The 16829-nt window shown below is 44.1% G+C and overlaps 1 protein-coding gene across 1 annotated transcript in view; it reads right to left on the reverse strand.

The window, feature by feature from the left end:
• The window catches only part of ddb1 (damage-specific DNA binding protein 1), a 40389-nt gene that overhangs the window by 20487 nt on the left and 3073 nt on the right, over positions 1 to 16829 (reverse strand). Inside the window, exons 4-14 of the mRNA XM_084476198.1 lie at positions 16568 to 16789; positions 16320 to 16434; positions 14611 to 14708; positions 12035 to 12193; positions 11231 to 11314; positions 10938 to 11054; positions 8758 to 8860; positions 7612 to 7687; positions 7334 to 7442; positions 1974 to 2152; positions 1153 to 1316 (exon numbers count right to left, since the gene is read on the reverse strand). Of these exons, the coding sequence (XP_084332324.1) occupies positions 1153 to 1316; positions 1974 to 2152; positions 7334 to 7442; positions 7612 to 7687; positions 8758 to 8860; positions 10938 to 11054; positions 11231 to 11314; positions 12035 to 12193; positions 14611 to 14708; positions 16320 to 16434; positions 16568 to 16789 (1426 nt within the window). The remainder of the gene's footprint in view (positions 1 to 1152; positions 1317 to 1973; positions 2153 to 7333; positions 7443 to 7611; positions 7688 to 8757; positions 8861 to 10937; positions 11055 to 11230; positions 11315 to 12034; positions 12194 to 14610; positions 14709 to 16319; positions 16435 to 16567; positions 16790 to 16829) is intronic.

Below are 16829 nucleotides of genomic sequence, written 5' to 3' on the forward strand. Positions count from 1 at the left end.
AGAGAAAAATAAAATATACGATGCACCTCCTGTTGCCGTGTGCAGAATAAAACAGACAAGCAGCTGAGGGGGAAAGAAAACTACTTTGCATTGACAAGTTTGAACCGCATGGCCACCCAGAAAACATCAATCAATGACAACAGATCTGCTCACAGAGCACTTACCCCAACAGCATGAGAGCGTAAGAAGTATAAATATAAAACTTTATTTGTATGGCTTCTTTTTATAATCAAAGTTTAGAAAGTGCTTTGATGGGCCAAATCAAAGAAAAGCTTTAGGGAATTGAATTAGAAAATAATGCAACACACACACACACATACAGAAGATAAAGAATTATCAAATAAAGAAATTAATAAATTAAAAATGAAAGAAGGCTGAGTAACAAAAAAGATGAAAGAAAAAGAAACCAAAGAAGACGTCAAATGAAAGTCTACAAAAAACGTCGGAAGTGATTTTGAAAACGGTTACCGAGTTCACATTAAGGCAGGGCATTCCACGCGCCTAAAGGTCCTACTGGCATGAGTCCGGACGCCCTTCACTTGAAGACCAGACCCCTGAAGATTAAGGAAGCCCTACCCAGAAAACTGAGTCTTCTTGGGTCAAGCATCATGCGGGGTGGAGCTATGCCCTAAGGGCTTCAAAAGACTGTAATGTGCAACAAAATTATATCGCTAAATTGGGAGCCAGTGGAGGATAGCAAGTGAGTGGTTTGCCAACAGCGGGTAAGGTGATCTGATACCTCCTTCGTCATAATGGTAATAATAAGGCGCCATTCCTCTTCATCATCCCCCTATCATTATTTGGTTGAAAACAACAGCGTAATGATAATCTGTGTGAAATGAGTTTTTACTGTGTTGTCTCAATTCGCAAATGCATCCATTATGTAAATTAAGTCATTCTGCTTGGAAAGAGAGACAAAGACCCAAGAAAAAGAGAACCAGACAGAGACATACAGACCGAAGGACCAAGAGAGAGACGAGACAAACATTGGTTTGATTTCGTCAACAGAAACCCTTTTCTACTGCTGTATGCAAAGCAGTGGACCTGTCAATCAAATACACCCATTTGGCCAAACACACTCTCTCTTGTCGTTAATCTGACAAGTTGTTTCCCCCCCGTGGGATAAGACACCATGACACCGTTCCGCCTCACCTCCTCCCAGCATCTCCTTGTGGAGCGCCGTGAAGCAGGGCAGCTTCAGCACCCGCGCTGAGATGTCCGTCCACAGCCCCACGGCGCAGAGGGGGGACTCGTCGCTGGCCTCCCCCAGCGGAGTGATGTCGAGGCAGGCCACCTCGTGCTCCATCTCCGTGGTGCTGCAGAACACACGATAAACAGACAGGACATGTGAGATGTGTCAGCTACGTAGTAATACGATAAAGAAAAGGGGGATATCTAGACAAATAACAATAGGATAACATTGCCAAAGCTTGTGCTAGAAAGTGTGCAGTTCTCAGCCCATCTGTTTGAGCTCCCCGGCCAGGATGTCTTGAGTGTTTGTGTGTTGCATGTATGCGTGTATGTTGTGCGTGTATGTTGTGTGTGTGTGTGTGTGTGTGTGTGTGTGTGTGTGTGTGTGTGTGTGCTGCATGTGTGTGTGTTTCGAGCGTGTGTGTGTTTGTTTCGAGCGTGTGTGTGTGTGTTTCGTGTGTGTGTGTGTGTTGTGTGCGTTGTGCGTGTGTGTGTGTGTGCGTGCTGCGTGTGTGTTGCGCGTGTGTGTTGCGTGTGTTGCATGTGTGTTGTGTGCGTGTTTGTGCATTGCGCGTGTGTGTTGTGAGTGTCTTTGCTGTGTGCTATGTTGCGCGCATGTGCGTGTGTTGCGCACGTGTGTGTTGCGCACGTGTGTGTGTTACATGTGTGTGTTGTGTCTTCTGCATGTGTTGTGCGTTGTGTGCGTGCTTGCGCTGCATGCATGCATTCATGCATGCATGCATGAAGTGACGCACGCATGACGGTTATGAACGGTGTCTCACCCTATCTGCTTGAGCTCCCCAGCCAGGATCTGGAGGTAGAAGAGGGCGCGGCCCACGGCCAGCACCACCTGGGTGTGGTTGCAGGCGGCCACGCTGATGTTCCTGCCCTGGGGCTCCTTCCACTCGCTGACCAGCGCCTTGCTCTCCTGCAGCACCAGACGCACGGAGCCCGACGTGATCTGTAACACAGGACCCCCGTGAGACAGAGCCCGGTGAGTCGGCCGGTTGACACTTCCCCCCCCCCTTGTTGTAGCTGCATTCGAGGGGGGGGGGGTGCGTTCATTAATAATAAAGAAAATTAGATAGAGGCCAAAATCTGCGTGAGATGGTGCATTGTCATGCATGAAGATGATTTTGCTACGGAAGGCACGGTTCTTATTTTTGTACCACGGAAGAAAGTGGTCAGTCAGAAACTCGACATACTTTGCCAAGGTCATTTTCACACCGTCGGGAACCGTGCCTTCTGTAGCAAAAGTCATTTTCAATACAATACACCATCTTCATGCTGCAAAGAATACCTCTGTGTCATTGACTGCTACGGGCATAAAAGGAGAGAAACTCCTGGTGTGGCCCCCGTGTTCCCCTGACCTCAACCCTATTGAGAACCTTTGGAGCATCCTCAAAAAAGCAATAGTTCTATGAGTTTGGGAGGCAGTTCACGTCAAAACAGCAGCTCTGGGAGGCTATTCTGACATCCTGCCAAGATATTCAAGCAGAAACTTTGCAAGCACTCGCAAGTTCAATGGATGCAAGAATTGTTAAGGTGATATCAAAGAAGGGGTCCTATGTTAACATGTAACTTGGCCTGTTAAGATTTTTTTGATTGAAATAGCATTTCAGTAAATATGATCTCCTAATGCTGCAAATTCAACAAATTACCATTTTTAGTTCTTTACAACCTATAAAATGTTTTGAAACTGTTGTGCATAATAATTTGGAACAGTGAATTTTGAGTTTTTTATTTAAAAAAAAATACTGTTTTCAATTGGGAGGTTTGTTCAATAAAATTCTAATTATACTCTAACGGTTGATGACTTGAAAATTATACTGACTCATTTGCATCGACTATTTAGGAAAATCTGAGAAAAATATCAATTGCATAATAATTTGGAACGCAGTCCCTTTCACTTGCAGTCATGACACTTTGCCAACATATCCAAATCCTCATGATGAACAAATCTGCCCAAAGAACCTGTGACTTCCGCGTGGATATATTTTCCTCAATTTTGAATTTTATCAATTATTTTAGTACATATCATCTTTGGACTAATGTCTTCAATCTGCCTATTAGGGAAGTCTGTACAATAAAAAATAAAGCCCCTAGGAGCCAGTCACTTCCAAAGAAGGTGTGTTTTAAAACAGGTAAAGACTTACAGACTAAATACTTATCAACATCAAGATGGACTCCTATGATTTAGAGTCCAATTAAAAAAAAGGCGTTCAAGATACAATTCTGAACAAGATGACATCCACTATTTTTCAATTAGGACATAGGGTCAAAATAGGTGTGGCCTGAGACTAAAATGCGGGACCAACTTAGTGGGGAAAAAGATTCTCACTTCTCAAGTAAGATGATGTTGATTCATCTTACTCAAAATAATCATAATCATTATCAGACTTGGTGTAGTCAAAGGTAGGTCAAGATGAACCTCTCCAAAATGTATCCAGATCGGTCCATAATTGCTATAGCAATTAACTGAAAATGCTAATTTTGGAAGGTTATATTTTCTGACCCCTTTCACCTACAGCCAGGAAATTTTGTAGACATTTCTCTCTCTTCACGATGAACACATTTTCATAAGGAACCCATAACATGTAACAAAATGGTGGCTGGATTTGGTTCACCTAGGCCAGGCCTATTCAACTAGCAGCCCATGGGCCGAATACAGCCCTTCTTATTTTTTTTTCTGGCCCGCAAGAGGTTGCCTGCAAACCAAAAAAAAACATAGCCTATATAATTTCATAGCCTAACATAGCCTATATAATTAACATAGCCTATATAATTTCAGTGCCCCGCTCCCACTAACGCTAAATTAAAGGTGTTATCGTAACCCTAAAACTACACATCATACAATCAATTACAATACATGAGTTCACAGCTGCACGCGTATATAGAAAAATGTTTATTTTTATGATTATGTTACACCTTTCCTGCTGTCGGCTCCAAGACCGTAGTCGAGAGCACAGTGGAGACGTCGATGTTCTCTCGGGGGTACCACCCTTCACTTTGACCGGCAGTGGGTCTGCTTATAGGTCGGAATATGGTCGGAATGAAGCGGCCGCCGATTATTGGAAGGCTGTACTTCATTCTTAGTTTCACTAACTTTACAGTACACATTGGCACAGAGCCAACCAGACTCGTTCATTACTTCACTAAACTCTCTCTCACTCACACTCACACACACACACACACACACACACACACACACACACACACACACACACACACACACACACACACACACGAACAGCTAGCTGAACATTATAGGGTCCTGGCCTTCCACTCCCTGTTTTCTCAGTTCTTTGATTCTCAGGAATCAAAGGAATCAAGTAGCCATTTGTTTCACAATGAGAGTTGATCAATGCGGCAACAGTTTCGGAATTATAAAACAGCCATTTATGTGATAGTGGAGAAGATTTCGATTAATTTTTGTTCAGCTAAGCCCATTATCATTTGTTATTCAAGGTTAAGAGAAAGGTTAATCATAGTATGCGTTTTCAATCAATGCTTTCCTACTTCCACCAAACATCTTGTTTGAGTTCTTGGTGTTAGTCTGTAGGAAACAATAGCTGCTTTCACATATGGACATGCATCCGTCCGTTCTCCGTCTATTCTACGGAGGTGCCGTATATGTGAATGACATATCCTGACGTTGGACCTCCTGAAAAAATACTACCCCCAAGGTAGTATGTTCTCCGCAGGAAATGCTAATTACCTTATATGTGAATGAGCAGTAGGATGTCGGCATTTCACACCAGTTGAGTGGGCGTGTTGATGCCGCTTCGGTCTATGTTTGCATGTCATTGAGTGGCACCCGCACCCTAATCGATAATCAGCCTATTGCCTTTTGTTCGCTGAATGGTTTAAAAAATATTTTTATTATGATGTTACACCTTTCCTGCTGTCGGTCCCAGACCATAGTCGAGGAGCTTCGTCGATTCTCTCGGGAGTAACACCCTTCACTTCGACCGCCAGTGGGACTGCAGTGCTTATAGGTTTGAATATGGTCAGAATGAAGCGGCCACCGATTATTGACAGGCTGTGTACTTTATTCTTAGTTTCACTAAATTTACAGTACACGTTTGCACAGACACAACCGGACTCGTTCATTACCGCACTAAACTGACACACGCTACCGCTCGCTCTCCTCGCTCGTCCACTCACACACTGCCATTCTCGCGCACACACATGCGCTACTCTCGTAACAATTATTAATGACAACAGTTAGCTGAACATTATAGGGTCCCGTCCTTCCACTCCCTGTTTTCTCAGTTAAACACAGACATCAACTACATTTGTCCCAGTGTTTGTTAGATGTGAAATTAAGCCAAAAAAGACGCTCCTACGGCCCTTAATACAGTACTTGAAGACATTCAAGAAATTCAGCCTTGGTGCAGAGTTACAGCCACTACGAGCCAGTCCCACAATGAGCTCTCCACAAACGCGCCGTTTTTAGAGGCGGGTCAAGGTGGAGGGTGGGGGTGTGGCCCTGAGCAGCTTGCGGCCACGGTACCATGCGCTAGTGTTTACAGTGGAACACTGAACACTCCGGGTAGCGGGGCTCCGGCGGGAGACAACCTGCCCGTTGCCCGGGGTTGTCTCCCGCCGGCGCCCCGCTGCCCGCTACGGGGCTCTGGTGGGAGACAACCCCCGGGCAACTGTGGCTGTTGCCCCCGGCAAACGTGAGGTGTGCTGAATTGCTCGGACAGCTGCTTGATGCCTAGGGTCGAATTCGTGCCGTGGCAGCACTTTTTTCCTGCAAGTTCCACACAATATTCTCCTTGCGCTCAAAGTGCAGAAGCATGCTCCTGGTTGCGTGTTTTTGACACCAGCTCATCCACACCTGTCCGTTGTGACTTTAAACCCGAGATTGCATTGTAAGAGAAAAATAAGCTTTGTTCCACGCTGTAAAGCAACGCAATAAACATAAGAGCTGTGTACAATTAGTGGGAACGTTACCGTCACTGACTGAATGCGTCATCTTATGCGAACCAAAACAACCTTAAAATAAACGTAATATTGCTCTTTGGACTTACTTTGTAATCGGGGCCTTGTGTTGGCATCTTTGGGAGGGGGGACGCTGCGGAGACGCTTCAGAAATATGCTGAATATCCATTTATATATATATATATCGCAAACCGCATAAACGTTTCTCGAGCCATTGATCAACAGAGACAACCTGCCGCTTCCTGATAGCCGGCGCCACAGGCAGTGATTGGTCACACAGAGTGTGTTTAGCCACCACTACAGCCCTGGATATGACTGGCCAAAACCCAAGACTAGCCCCTACCCTATTTCTGATTGGCTTAAGTAGGCCTACTGGTGTGCTTAAGAGTGAAAGCGCCTCTCCGATCTTGGGAAGTGTCAGACCACGCGAACGAGAACCTGATTTATTTTTATTTTTTTCCGCAGACACGTTGATACGCCGGAACGCTATCAGCCCTGCGTGTGGCGCTCGCACGGTCCTAGCTCAGTGTCTCATTGGCGGGCCAAATTCTCTGGGCGGGCCAAGCAGAGAAAGGGGAGGTAACCTGGCCCCATATGATGACATACGGGGCCAGATCCCAAATCTGCGCGTTTGAGCGTTAATTTTTTCCAAAGGCGGAGCAAGATACCTACTGCTCGTTTTACACCTAACGCAATTTTTAGCTACTGGGGGACCATAGGCAGGCTAGGGGAACTCATTAATGTTAGAAAGCCTCATAAAGTGAATATTTCATGCCATGGGACTTTTAACTGATCTCAATTTCAACCCAGAAATGATCACAATAGAATTTGGACCTGAATTTCTGTAAAAAAATAAGATTCCAATAAATTAGGCAGTATAGAGATTTACCAGCCATAACACAGACTGTGCTGATGTGTTCAAATGTCTTCAAGGGCATTCAAATGGTTCAATGTCCAGTCCAGCAATTTTTTTTTCAAAAGCAAAGGCCTAGAAAATAGACAGGGACTCTTAACTGTTAAATAAATTATTATGAAGCAAGAATTGCTTGGTGGGCACACTAATTACACATAAGCAGTAGGATGTGGCAGCCTGTGTGTGTGTGTGTGTGTGTGTGTGTGTGTGTGTGTGTGTGTGTGTGTGTGTGTGTGTGTGTGTGTGTGTGTGTGTGTGTGTGTGTGTGTGTGTGTCTACCTGGATAAGCTGCTGATGTGCGACATTTCCACAGTAGAAGGTCTGCTGGTTGTCAACGAAGCCCGGCAGCTCTGTCTCCTCCACTTCCTCTCCGCTAAGCATCAGCACTCTGCAGCAACAATGTGTGTATGTGCATGCACGTGTGTGCGTGGTAAGGAGCAGCAGAGGGGGGGGGGGGGGTGGATGGAGGAAGCAGAGGATGAAGACTCTGATAAGATGGGAGCGTGTTATGGTTGTCAAGCACTTAACTGACAAACGTGTGCTGAAAAAGGCCTCACCGAGTCTGTCCCACAAAAGACAGCACCAGCATATCGTCTGTGTCTCTGCCAGGCTCTGAGCGCAGCGGCCACAGACCTGTATGGGAGTGGACGGGAGGGTGCATGAAAAAAGCAAAACGGACAGACAGACAAACAAAGCTGTTTAAAGGACCTGAGTGAGTAAAGCTGTGAGTCGTGGATGCTTAGATGCATTCCAATAAGCTCCATTAGAACAGTAGGGCTGGGCGATTAGTCGAATTTTGATCGCGATTTCGATTTCAGAGTGAAATGATCACCAAAGTAATATAATCGAGTTTAAAACTATTAAAAAATATATATATATTTTTTTTTACAGCTGGATTCATATCTGGACTTTATTTTCTATTTGACCATTCTGTGTATATTTTTAAGGGGAAATTTCAAAGTTCTCATTTACAAAGCGTTTTTTTTGGAGAGAAATTATGAATAAATGCATCATGTTTTCAAACTCAAAAATAATCGTTTGAATAATCAAGATTTCAATATTGACCAAAATAATCGTGATTATGATTTTTTCCGTAATCGAGCAGCCCTAGAACAGAGGTCATTGGCTGATGTAGGTCTGCTGTTTACAGGGGCTGTGGCTACGGCCCTCTCGTTGGGACTATTGACTCATGAAGTGAATGACTGCTGCTCATCAGGAGTTCCTTGGTAGCGGATGGCGAAGGCTTTCAGGACTGATAAACAGCTGAAGTTTAACTGAAGTTCAAACCCGTTATTGAGAACTAGTGGCAACCGGTCACCGGGTCTCAATCAGGCATTTTATATTTTAAATTAACATGGAGAAGCCAGCCCTAAGAACACCCAGTTTCGGACAGCGTAATGGGACACACGTTGGGGGATGTTCCCACGGTAAATTGTGTTTTTCTGGGATTTAAAATAAACGTGTTCTGTTCGAACTGTGGCAATTTTCCACTTTAATTACCACAGCAACCGTGCTTAACAATGTGAGGGACGATGACAGCTTGGCCAATCTGGCTGACCTGCTTCATAATGAGCATTGATTGGCCACATCCCTCCCTGCACAGGCGAGGTCAGGGAGATACGCGGCTCGATCCACTTTTCGCGACCGCACCGGGCGTCGGTTTGAGGCAGACGACCCCCCCATCACGTCCAAAATGTGCAAACCTTTGATTCCCGGCAGGTCGATGCTGGCGTGTTCGTGGATGCCAATCCCGTTGCGAATGATTCTGAGCGAGCCCTCCTTGAACGCACCGGAGCAGGTCACCAACTGAAAGGGGAGGGTGACAAGATGGAGAAGGACCCTGAGATAAGGCTCAGGATGGATCAATATGGTCACATTTAAGAATTTACCAGTAAATCCCTTTTGCTCGCATCCGTAGCAGACTTCACATAGTCCTGCATTCAAACAGACACCTTTGGAGACACTGGACCTTTAACCTCAGACATCTTTGTGGCAGCCCCGCCACGTTTGCACCCCCTTCAAGACCGCTTTTGAAGACACGGTCGATCACCAAAGCCGGATGAAAAAAAAGTAACTTTACAGGCTGACTTTACGAAGGTACATTAGAGCAGACTCCAGCGCGCTATTTGACACACACACACACACACGACGGAACAGAACAAACAGAGCGGAGCGTCTTCACAACAGAGGGAGCAACAGACAGTGAGGGGGAATCAAACTTTGTATGAGCCAAGCCGCTTCCCTTCCCTGGGGCTTGACCCCGAATCCTGCCAAGAGGCATCTCCTGTTCTCCAGGCCACTGGACGTTGGTCTGGTTTACTCATCAGACGCCTGACTAGGTGGAATCAAAAACGTTTTGCCTTAAGAAAATATACTTTTTAGGGTGTTTACTTCTTGAAGAAGCGTAGTTCTATAATTGCATTGGTCTGTAAATAGGTTTCGCAAAATATTTGGCAATCATTAGGCAACAAATAAAAAAAAGGCACCAAGCATATTTCTGAGATGTAAAAAAAGGGATTGGATTAACCATAGCGGACAACAGGCCTATATGATTACATTTGTGTCGCGGTTATTAGGGGGTCCTTGAAAAAGATTCTGCCCTAGGAGGGGTCCCTGGCCCCATATAGTTTGAGAACCTCTGCTCTAGCCTAGACAGTTTTCAGCATTGTGTAGCCCCTTGAGACCAACCCAATCTCATGAGTTCACATTCTGTTTCTCTCTGCAGAGCAGTCAGTACGTTTACATGCACAGCTTAATCCGATTAAAGCCATAGTTCGAATATGCTCTGCAATTGGACAACTGCAATTGTCCGAGTATACATGGCCGTGAGTACACCGATTCATTGGCCGAAGCGTGTCATTCCCCGGTACGATAGGTGGCGCTGTAACCATTTCAACTAGTGGTAATAGAGCCACCGGCTGACCTCTTTACGTCACCAGCAACAACAAACTCAGCAGCATTCGAGAAAGATGTTTTCAGATGTTTTCAGATGTTTTCAGCTGTCAGTTCACTTCGGGTCCATATCATTTCTCCGATGCTCCATTGTTCCGACCTCTCGGTCGTAGCTGGCTCTGCTGGCGGAGGAGTCCGCATACGACCGTCCGCATACGACCGAATAACGACTTATCTAGGTGTTCTTATCCGATTTAGCTTGTCCGTTCACGTACCGATTTTTGTGCGAAGTAGATCGGATAAAGGTGTTTACATGCATTTTACAAGTCCTGTTGAGGTCTTATTCGTTTAGTTACCCGATTATGATTCTGCATGTAAACGTACTGACTGTGGCCTCGATTCCGTTGAAAGCCTTTTCCAGAAAAAAAGTCAGGCAAAAAAATTTAAAATAATGATGGCACCCAAGTAAATTCTAGCAATCAAAATTATTTGAATCTGAAATAGACTAGAATATAATAATAATGTTAAAATATTTAGAAAATTTGCATGCAAGGCTTTTCTCTGATTTCGAAGATGTTTTTGCTTTACTTCCAAAACAGATTCAGTCAAACTGAAGAGAGCACGAGCGTTACTCAGATTGGATTTTTTTAAACAAGTTTCTTAAGCAACAAAAAGTCAGGGCCATTTTTGAAAATCAATTGCTGCCCAGCCAAGGAAACTTAATGTGAATGGTCTGGTGAATGAACAATGTCTGTACAAACAACGATTGTGCAAGCTCATGCTTTCATCAAATAACACCATGAGGAGATAATGAAACTAGGATTCAACCAATATTGACACTCGTTTGAAGGGACGAATTACGATGCTGAAGGGATTTCCTCTGTCGTCCTGTCTGGCGCCGAGTTCTTGTGCACGTATCCAGAATGTTCTTTCGTTAAGGATGTCTCCCTTGGGACCAATAATGACTTTCAATTTGTGAGCTTTTGTATACCTGGCCTTGGCCCTGCCGCTCCAGGTCCACCACGCACATGTCCACAATGGGTCCCAGATTGGTGAAGGTCTCCATCACCCCCACGTAGGAACCCTGGTCATTGCTGTCGACGTTCAGCTAGACAAGAGACGCAGAGAAAATTTGAGTCGGTCTTTCTGACGAGCCCGAGGTTAGAGTACCAGCACAGGGCTGTGGTTGTGTCTTCGCCTTCTCCATTTACATTATGAAAGGCCTCCATGCATTTCCATCTAACTAGCCCTGCATTGTTTCTGCCACCTCTTGGTACTGCCTACCTTCACCAGCTGGGAGTCGCCGAGTCTGGAGCCCACAAACACCACTCCGTTATCCAGGTAAGTCAGACACTCTGCAATGGACGTCTGTTGGCAAAATATAAATAATTTGTAAAGTGACAGAACATTCAGCATCGTGGACAACGATCAATTAGTATGAAATGCAATATTGTTCATTTTAATAAACATTGGCTATTCTTTACTTTGTGCCAGACAAAGCGAGCACTTTTAATACATCACTTTGTTGTTCCATTGTTCGACCTGTGCCTTTATTAATGACGCGTACAGCTTTACCAATTCATCTCACCAGGAGGGAAACAGAGCCGTTGTGATTGGCCATGCAGGGGCTGTTGGTGTACGGCTCGCTGGCCCCCGCACAGACTTTCTCTTACAGTCTCCTTTTGTAACGACCTGCCCACCTTACTACCTTGATAAATACTCACGCCTCGAGCTTGTTCCGCAGAGCAGTGTGATAACATATTTCACTGGGTCTTTATTAAACCATTAGTGACCAAACTCCTAGGCCTAAGCGATAACAGTCAAGGACTGGATCCCGGCCCAGCCACTGCATTCCAACGACGCGTCAACAATTCTAATCATTTGATTCCAAGAAACCTATGGACTAAATAAGTTCCAGTTAAAAGCAAAGTAACTGCCCAAAGCAACCTGAAATGCATTGTAAAGGTCTGAAAGTAAAAATGAAACGGTAATCTTGTGGTGTAAATTATCTCTTTTTTTTAAAATAATTTTTAGAATTTGTCTTTTACATAAAAACCAATGCAATCACACACAGAGACAGAGACACACCTCTCCCAGCAGCTCCACGTGGAGGTCTTTGAGGACCACCGCCCCGTCCATCAGCTCCTCCTTCTCCAGGAGCAGCATGAACAGACGGCCCTCCATGTCCCCCAGCAGGTAGCGGGAGCCGTTGGGGTCCACTCGGTTGTGACACACGATGGTGCTTTGCTAAAGTAAAAAGAAAAATAATAGATTTAGAATGCATTACGACATTTTTGGAAATTTTGTTCATCAATAAAGTTAACTTTGAATCGTACAGACAATCACTCAATAAGACGGCTGCTAAAAACTGCCTAAACGAGACCAATACCAAACCGTTCTCAATTTCAACTTCCATCCATCGTTGACATGTTCTTACATTATGTCAGGTTTTATTTTTTTCCCACTGTGCACATGTTTATCAATTCCCAAACAGGAGAGTACTTCATGTACTTCTAAGTCTGGTAAAGTGGCATCTATCGTGATGATTGGCAGGGCTATAATTTTAGTAGTGCCTGGGCAAGGTGCTGCTGTATTGTGGTAAGAACAGAGCACTCACACACCAGGGTTGAATACTGATCCGATGTCAGATGTGAGTTCAAACACTGTCAAAGGCAACAAAGTTTTCTTGCAAAAACAATCTTACACTAAGATGTCTTCTAGAGACCAGTTTTTAAACTTCAGTTGCATTTATTGCTACTGGATCAAATGTCTCACATTTTTTTCGACTTAAAAATAATTATTCTGACTTCTGGAAGACTCAATTTCTCCTATGCTAACCCATGAGCTGAAACATATTAAAGGGTAGGTCCAGATCCAGATTTTCGGAACATTTGTGATATTTTTTACCCTGGAAATCCAGAGTTCTCTCTCTCTCTCTCTCTCTCTCTCTCTCTCTCTCTCTCTCTCTCTCTCTCTCTCTCTCTCTCTCTCTCTCTCTCTCTCTCGAGAGAGAGAGAGAGAGAGAGAGAGAGAGAGAGAGAGAGAGAGAGCACAATTTTAATTTGCTCAGCGAGTCACTCTGGGAATGAGTAATATAATCATTCCCCGATTCCCCTGGATCCGAACATTAACCAATCACATCGGTGTATCTGATAGAGGTAGGCCAGAAGCGAGCTAAACAGATGACAGCGCTGCGAAGGAATCAGTCCGGAATCAGTCAGTAAACATTGCAAGATGGCTACGGATGAACACCAGTTGTTTGAAACGGCTTTGGCCGCGACAATAAAAGAGATAGACTTGGCTTCTCCTCTAAAAGAAGAACAGAAGACGGTGCTTAAAGCTTTCCTTTGCAAGAAGGACGTTTTTGCTGTTTTACCAACCGGATACGGCAAGAGTCTAATCTATCGGTTAGCTCCGCTGGTAGCTTAGCGTATGGGGCTCTGGATGTCACCCTGTGTATTCTTCTGATTGGTCGTGGTGTTATTCAATTGTGTGTGTGTTATTCAAAAGCGTGCAGTGATATTTGTATGTAGCAGGGAGAAATAAACATTACATTTGAAAATCTAAATTAACCACCAATTGCTAAACATGGTAACACAGTCAAGAAGACATCCTGGAAAAACAAATATTTTTGAGAAAATGAAGTGGAGGTATTTTGCAGAACAGATAATGGGATGTGCAGACGCTATTTTCCTTTGCATGTGGTATCTGGCTCAGTACTTTACAGGGCAATAGAAAAATAAGAGAACCGGTGTGTGCAGTATGTATATACCAACCATTTATCAGGCTACTTTACCTACTTTATTGCGGTCATGCAGCATCAGAAACACAGTAGTTTCCAATGCAAAAGGAACGCTAAAGAGGCCATGCCAGCCCCGCTTTAGAAATGAATGCATAAATAACTCATGTGGCTGGATGAGTGTTCAATAGTCCACCAACAACAGCTCTGCTGCCAGCTCATGTAGATGTAGCTGCTGGCATCAAAGGACTCATGGTTGGGTCCTATGGCAATAATATAATAATTCTGCAAGACTGTTGTTTGCCAAGGAGCATAAGTAAACAAACAAAGTCACCGTGTATTTCATGCACTACCTCTGAAACAATTCAAAATTTCCCCTCTAAAATGTTTGGGGCAGTCAGTCAGACAGACAGACAGAGAGAAAGACAGAGAGTTCCAATTATATGGCTGGGATTAAGTTAGGGATCCTTGGGGTCCAGTAGCAGTGGGGCCTGCCTGTTCATCTTCATATAATACATAAATTCAGACTGCAGACGGCTAAAGTCTAAAGTAAAGAATTCAACAGCAGAAACAAAAAAACATTAATTTAGATTCCTGGAGCTCTCGTGCACACGTTTCTCTCCTGCACACAAATCAACATATTGATTGCATGCTTTCATTGTACTGACCTCCCATCCAAGTCATTTGGATATGTATGTTAAATTAATTAATGCACATATCAGTGATTCACAAGGAAGAACGAATGGCAAAGGGAGGATAACTCATTCTCACACCCTTTTGAATCTCCGCCAAAAACATCTCAGCCAATAGCTTTCAAACATCTGAGTGCTGATATGAGGTCAAGGCCTAGCACACATCCTTATGATGCAGACAGCCGGAGAACTGTGAGTGACAAGGCCATATGGTGGTTGTCAAGTGTGATTACCTTGATGGTAGGAGGAGCTATGGCCAAGTATTTGTCCCCATTGTGATAAGTGATTGATTCTTGTCCAATGATTATAGCACCCCCAAATGGCTCTGGCACTGAAATACAAGCACACAAAGGAACAGAAAATGGTTGGACACATTCCAGTTATGCAGTCTATTTCTGATGTATATTTTAAGAGGTTAACACAGTTGGTACAAGAGTCACCTGATTGCTATTGCGGATAGATTGTCATTTTCTCCAAAATAGTACAAATTTAAAAAAAAAAGAACACAAACTTCATTTTGAAGATATTCTTCAAAATGAAGTTCATACAGAATTCATACAGAATAGTTCATACTATTCTGTATGTTTGCCCATGGCTACACTACATTGAGTCCCTAGCCCAAAATATATTACAGCAATGCAGTAATTAAGCAATGCTTAATTCGATATAAACCATGTTTAATACAGTTGGAAACACAGAGCACACAATATAAATAATAATAATAATAAAACAAAATAAATAGTATAATGTAACAATATAAATATAATAATAATAATAAGGAAAACACGCTGCTTCGGGTTTTCCTTTGATAGGCCTCAAGCATTGTGCATGGAGAGGAGGAGTGGGCAAATCAGCTGTGTCAGTGCGTGTGCATGTATCAGTGATACGTGGGTTGATCCAAATTGAGCGTTGCTAGTTACCAAAAAATATTTTAATGATATTCGGGTTGGATCGATTTAAATAAAAATGCAGAATACACTTTTGTAATTTATAGAGTAGGCTATATCATAGAAAAGACAAAGACATCATTGGCTGAATGACTTGCGCAAAGATCACGATCAACTTTCTTTCTTTTTTCTTAGACCAGGTAACTGTCTATCTGATTTAGCCATTTTATTTCGAATATGTAGCCTATGTTAAGCCTAGGCTATTTGTTGACCTGGTGGACAAAGGTTTACATTTGCAGAATGTTAAGAGTGTTCGCTAATAAAGACGTTTCTTAAAATATTCAGATTTTATACTTAGGAGATAGCATCAATTAGGCATCCCCGTGCGTAACTGCTCAAACAACATTTTATGTAGGCTAGCGGGAAATCCTTATTTATTGTGAATGTTAAGCTACTATTATTTACTTTTGCACATGAATGCTGAAGCAGGATAAAATAGGCTAATGCAATAATGCAGGTTCCTCACGTTAAACCGCTATGCATTCACATTGTAATACTTTGTTTTAAATGCATATGACTCCGGGATGTGGGTCGGGAAGCAGGTCGGGAAACATTATTTTAATATTAATACTTGCGGTTGGGTTGGTTGAAAACGTTTGGCGGGGGCAGGTCGTTTATAAGTGTACCCGGCGCGCACCACTGCCATGAACGCGCGCACGCGTGCGTGCGAGAATGACGGGAGAAAGAGTGCTATGCGGAGATGAATGAACGGAATGATATTTAGATTTCAGAATCGCGTAAAAAAGAAAGAAAAAAAACGGAATAAATTTGTGGCGCTCATGTTGATTCCGTGGTGCTGCGTCACATTGGTATGTGTATGGGAAACACTGCATTGCTGGTGGCATCTTTTTCCCCAGTAATCCGCTCATGAAGATAACCACCCTGTATACCGAGTGGATTTTAGGCACTGGTGCAAATCCTATTGTAGGCTCACTTTCAGCACCTTCATTAATGTTTCTGGCCCATGGACTATGTGTAATAGAACCCTCTTCTACCTGGGATGACCATGGACGCCTCGGCCTCCACGTTCTCCTGTTTCCACGGGCCCTTGTTGAACTCCTTCTCCCTGAGGGAAACTTCGTAGGTCTTGACGTGCCGTCCCTGTGGGTCCTAGAACCGCGATGAAGAAATGCACAAGGGAATGAATTAAGCAGCTCTGACCAAAAAAATCATCATCAACACACGAAGCCCCCCCCCCCAATTCCACCCGCTGTCGTCACGACCACGAGAAATCACTCCACACCTGGTAGATGAAGCAGACGGTCGGGGCCTGACAGCCGTAGAGGAAGTGCACGTCGATGACCTGCAGCTCCTCCAGGCGGATGTTGAAGGCCTTGAGCTCGCGGTTGTCCCGGTCCAGAGGGATGACCTTGAAGAGGCCGTCGTAGAGCCGCAGGCCGATCATGCGACACTCGGGGTCCACGATACCGATGATGCCCGTCTCGGAGGGCCGTCCTACACGGTCCTGTAAGGGGGGAGGCGGGGGAAGAGATATTATTCACATT

This window comes from Micromesistius poutassou (assembly GCF_964030765.1).
Source record: "Micromesistius poutassou genome assembly, chromosome: 12".
Taxonomy (NCBI): Eukaryota; Metazoa; Chordata; class Actinopteri; order Gadiformes; family Gadidae; genus Micromesistius; species Micromesistius poutassou.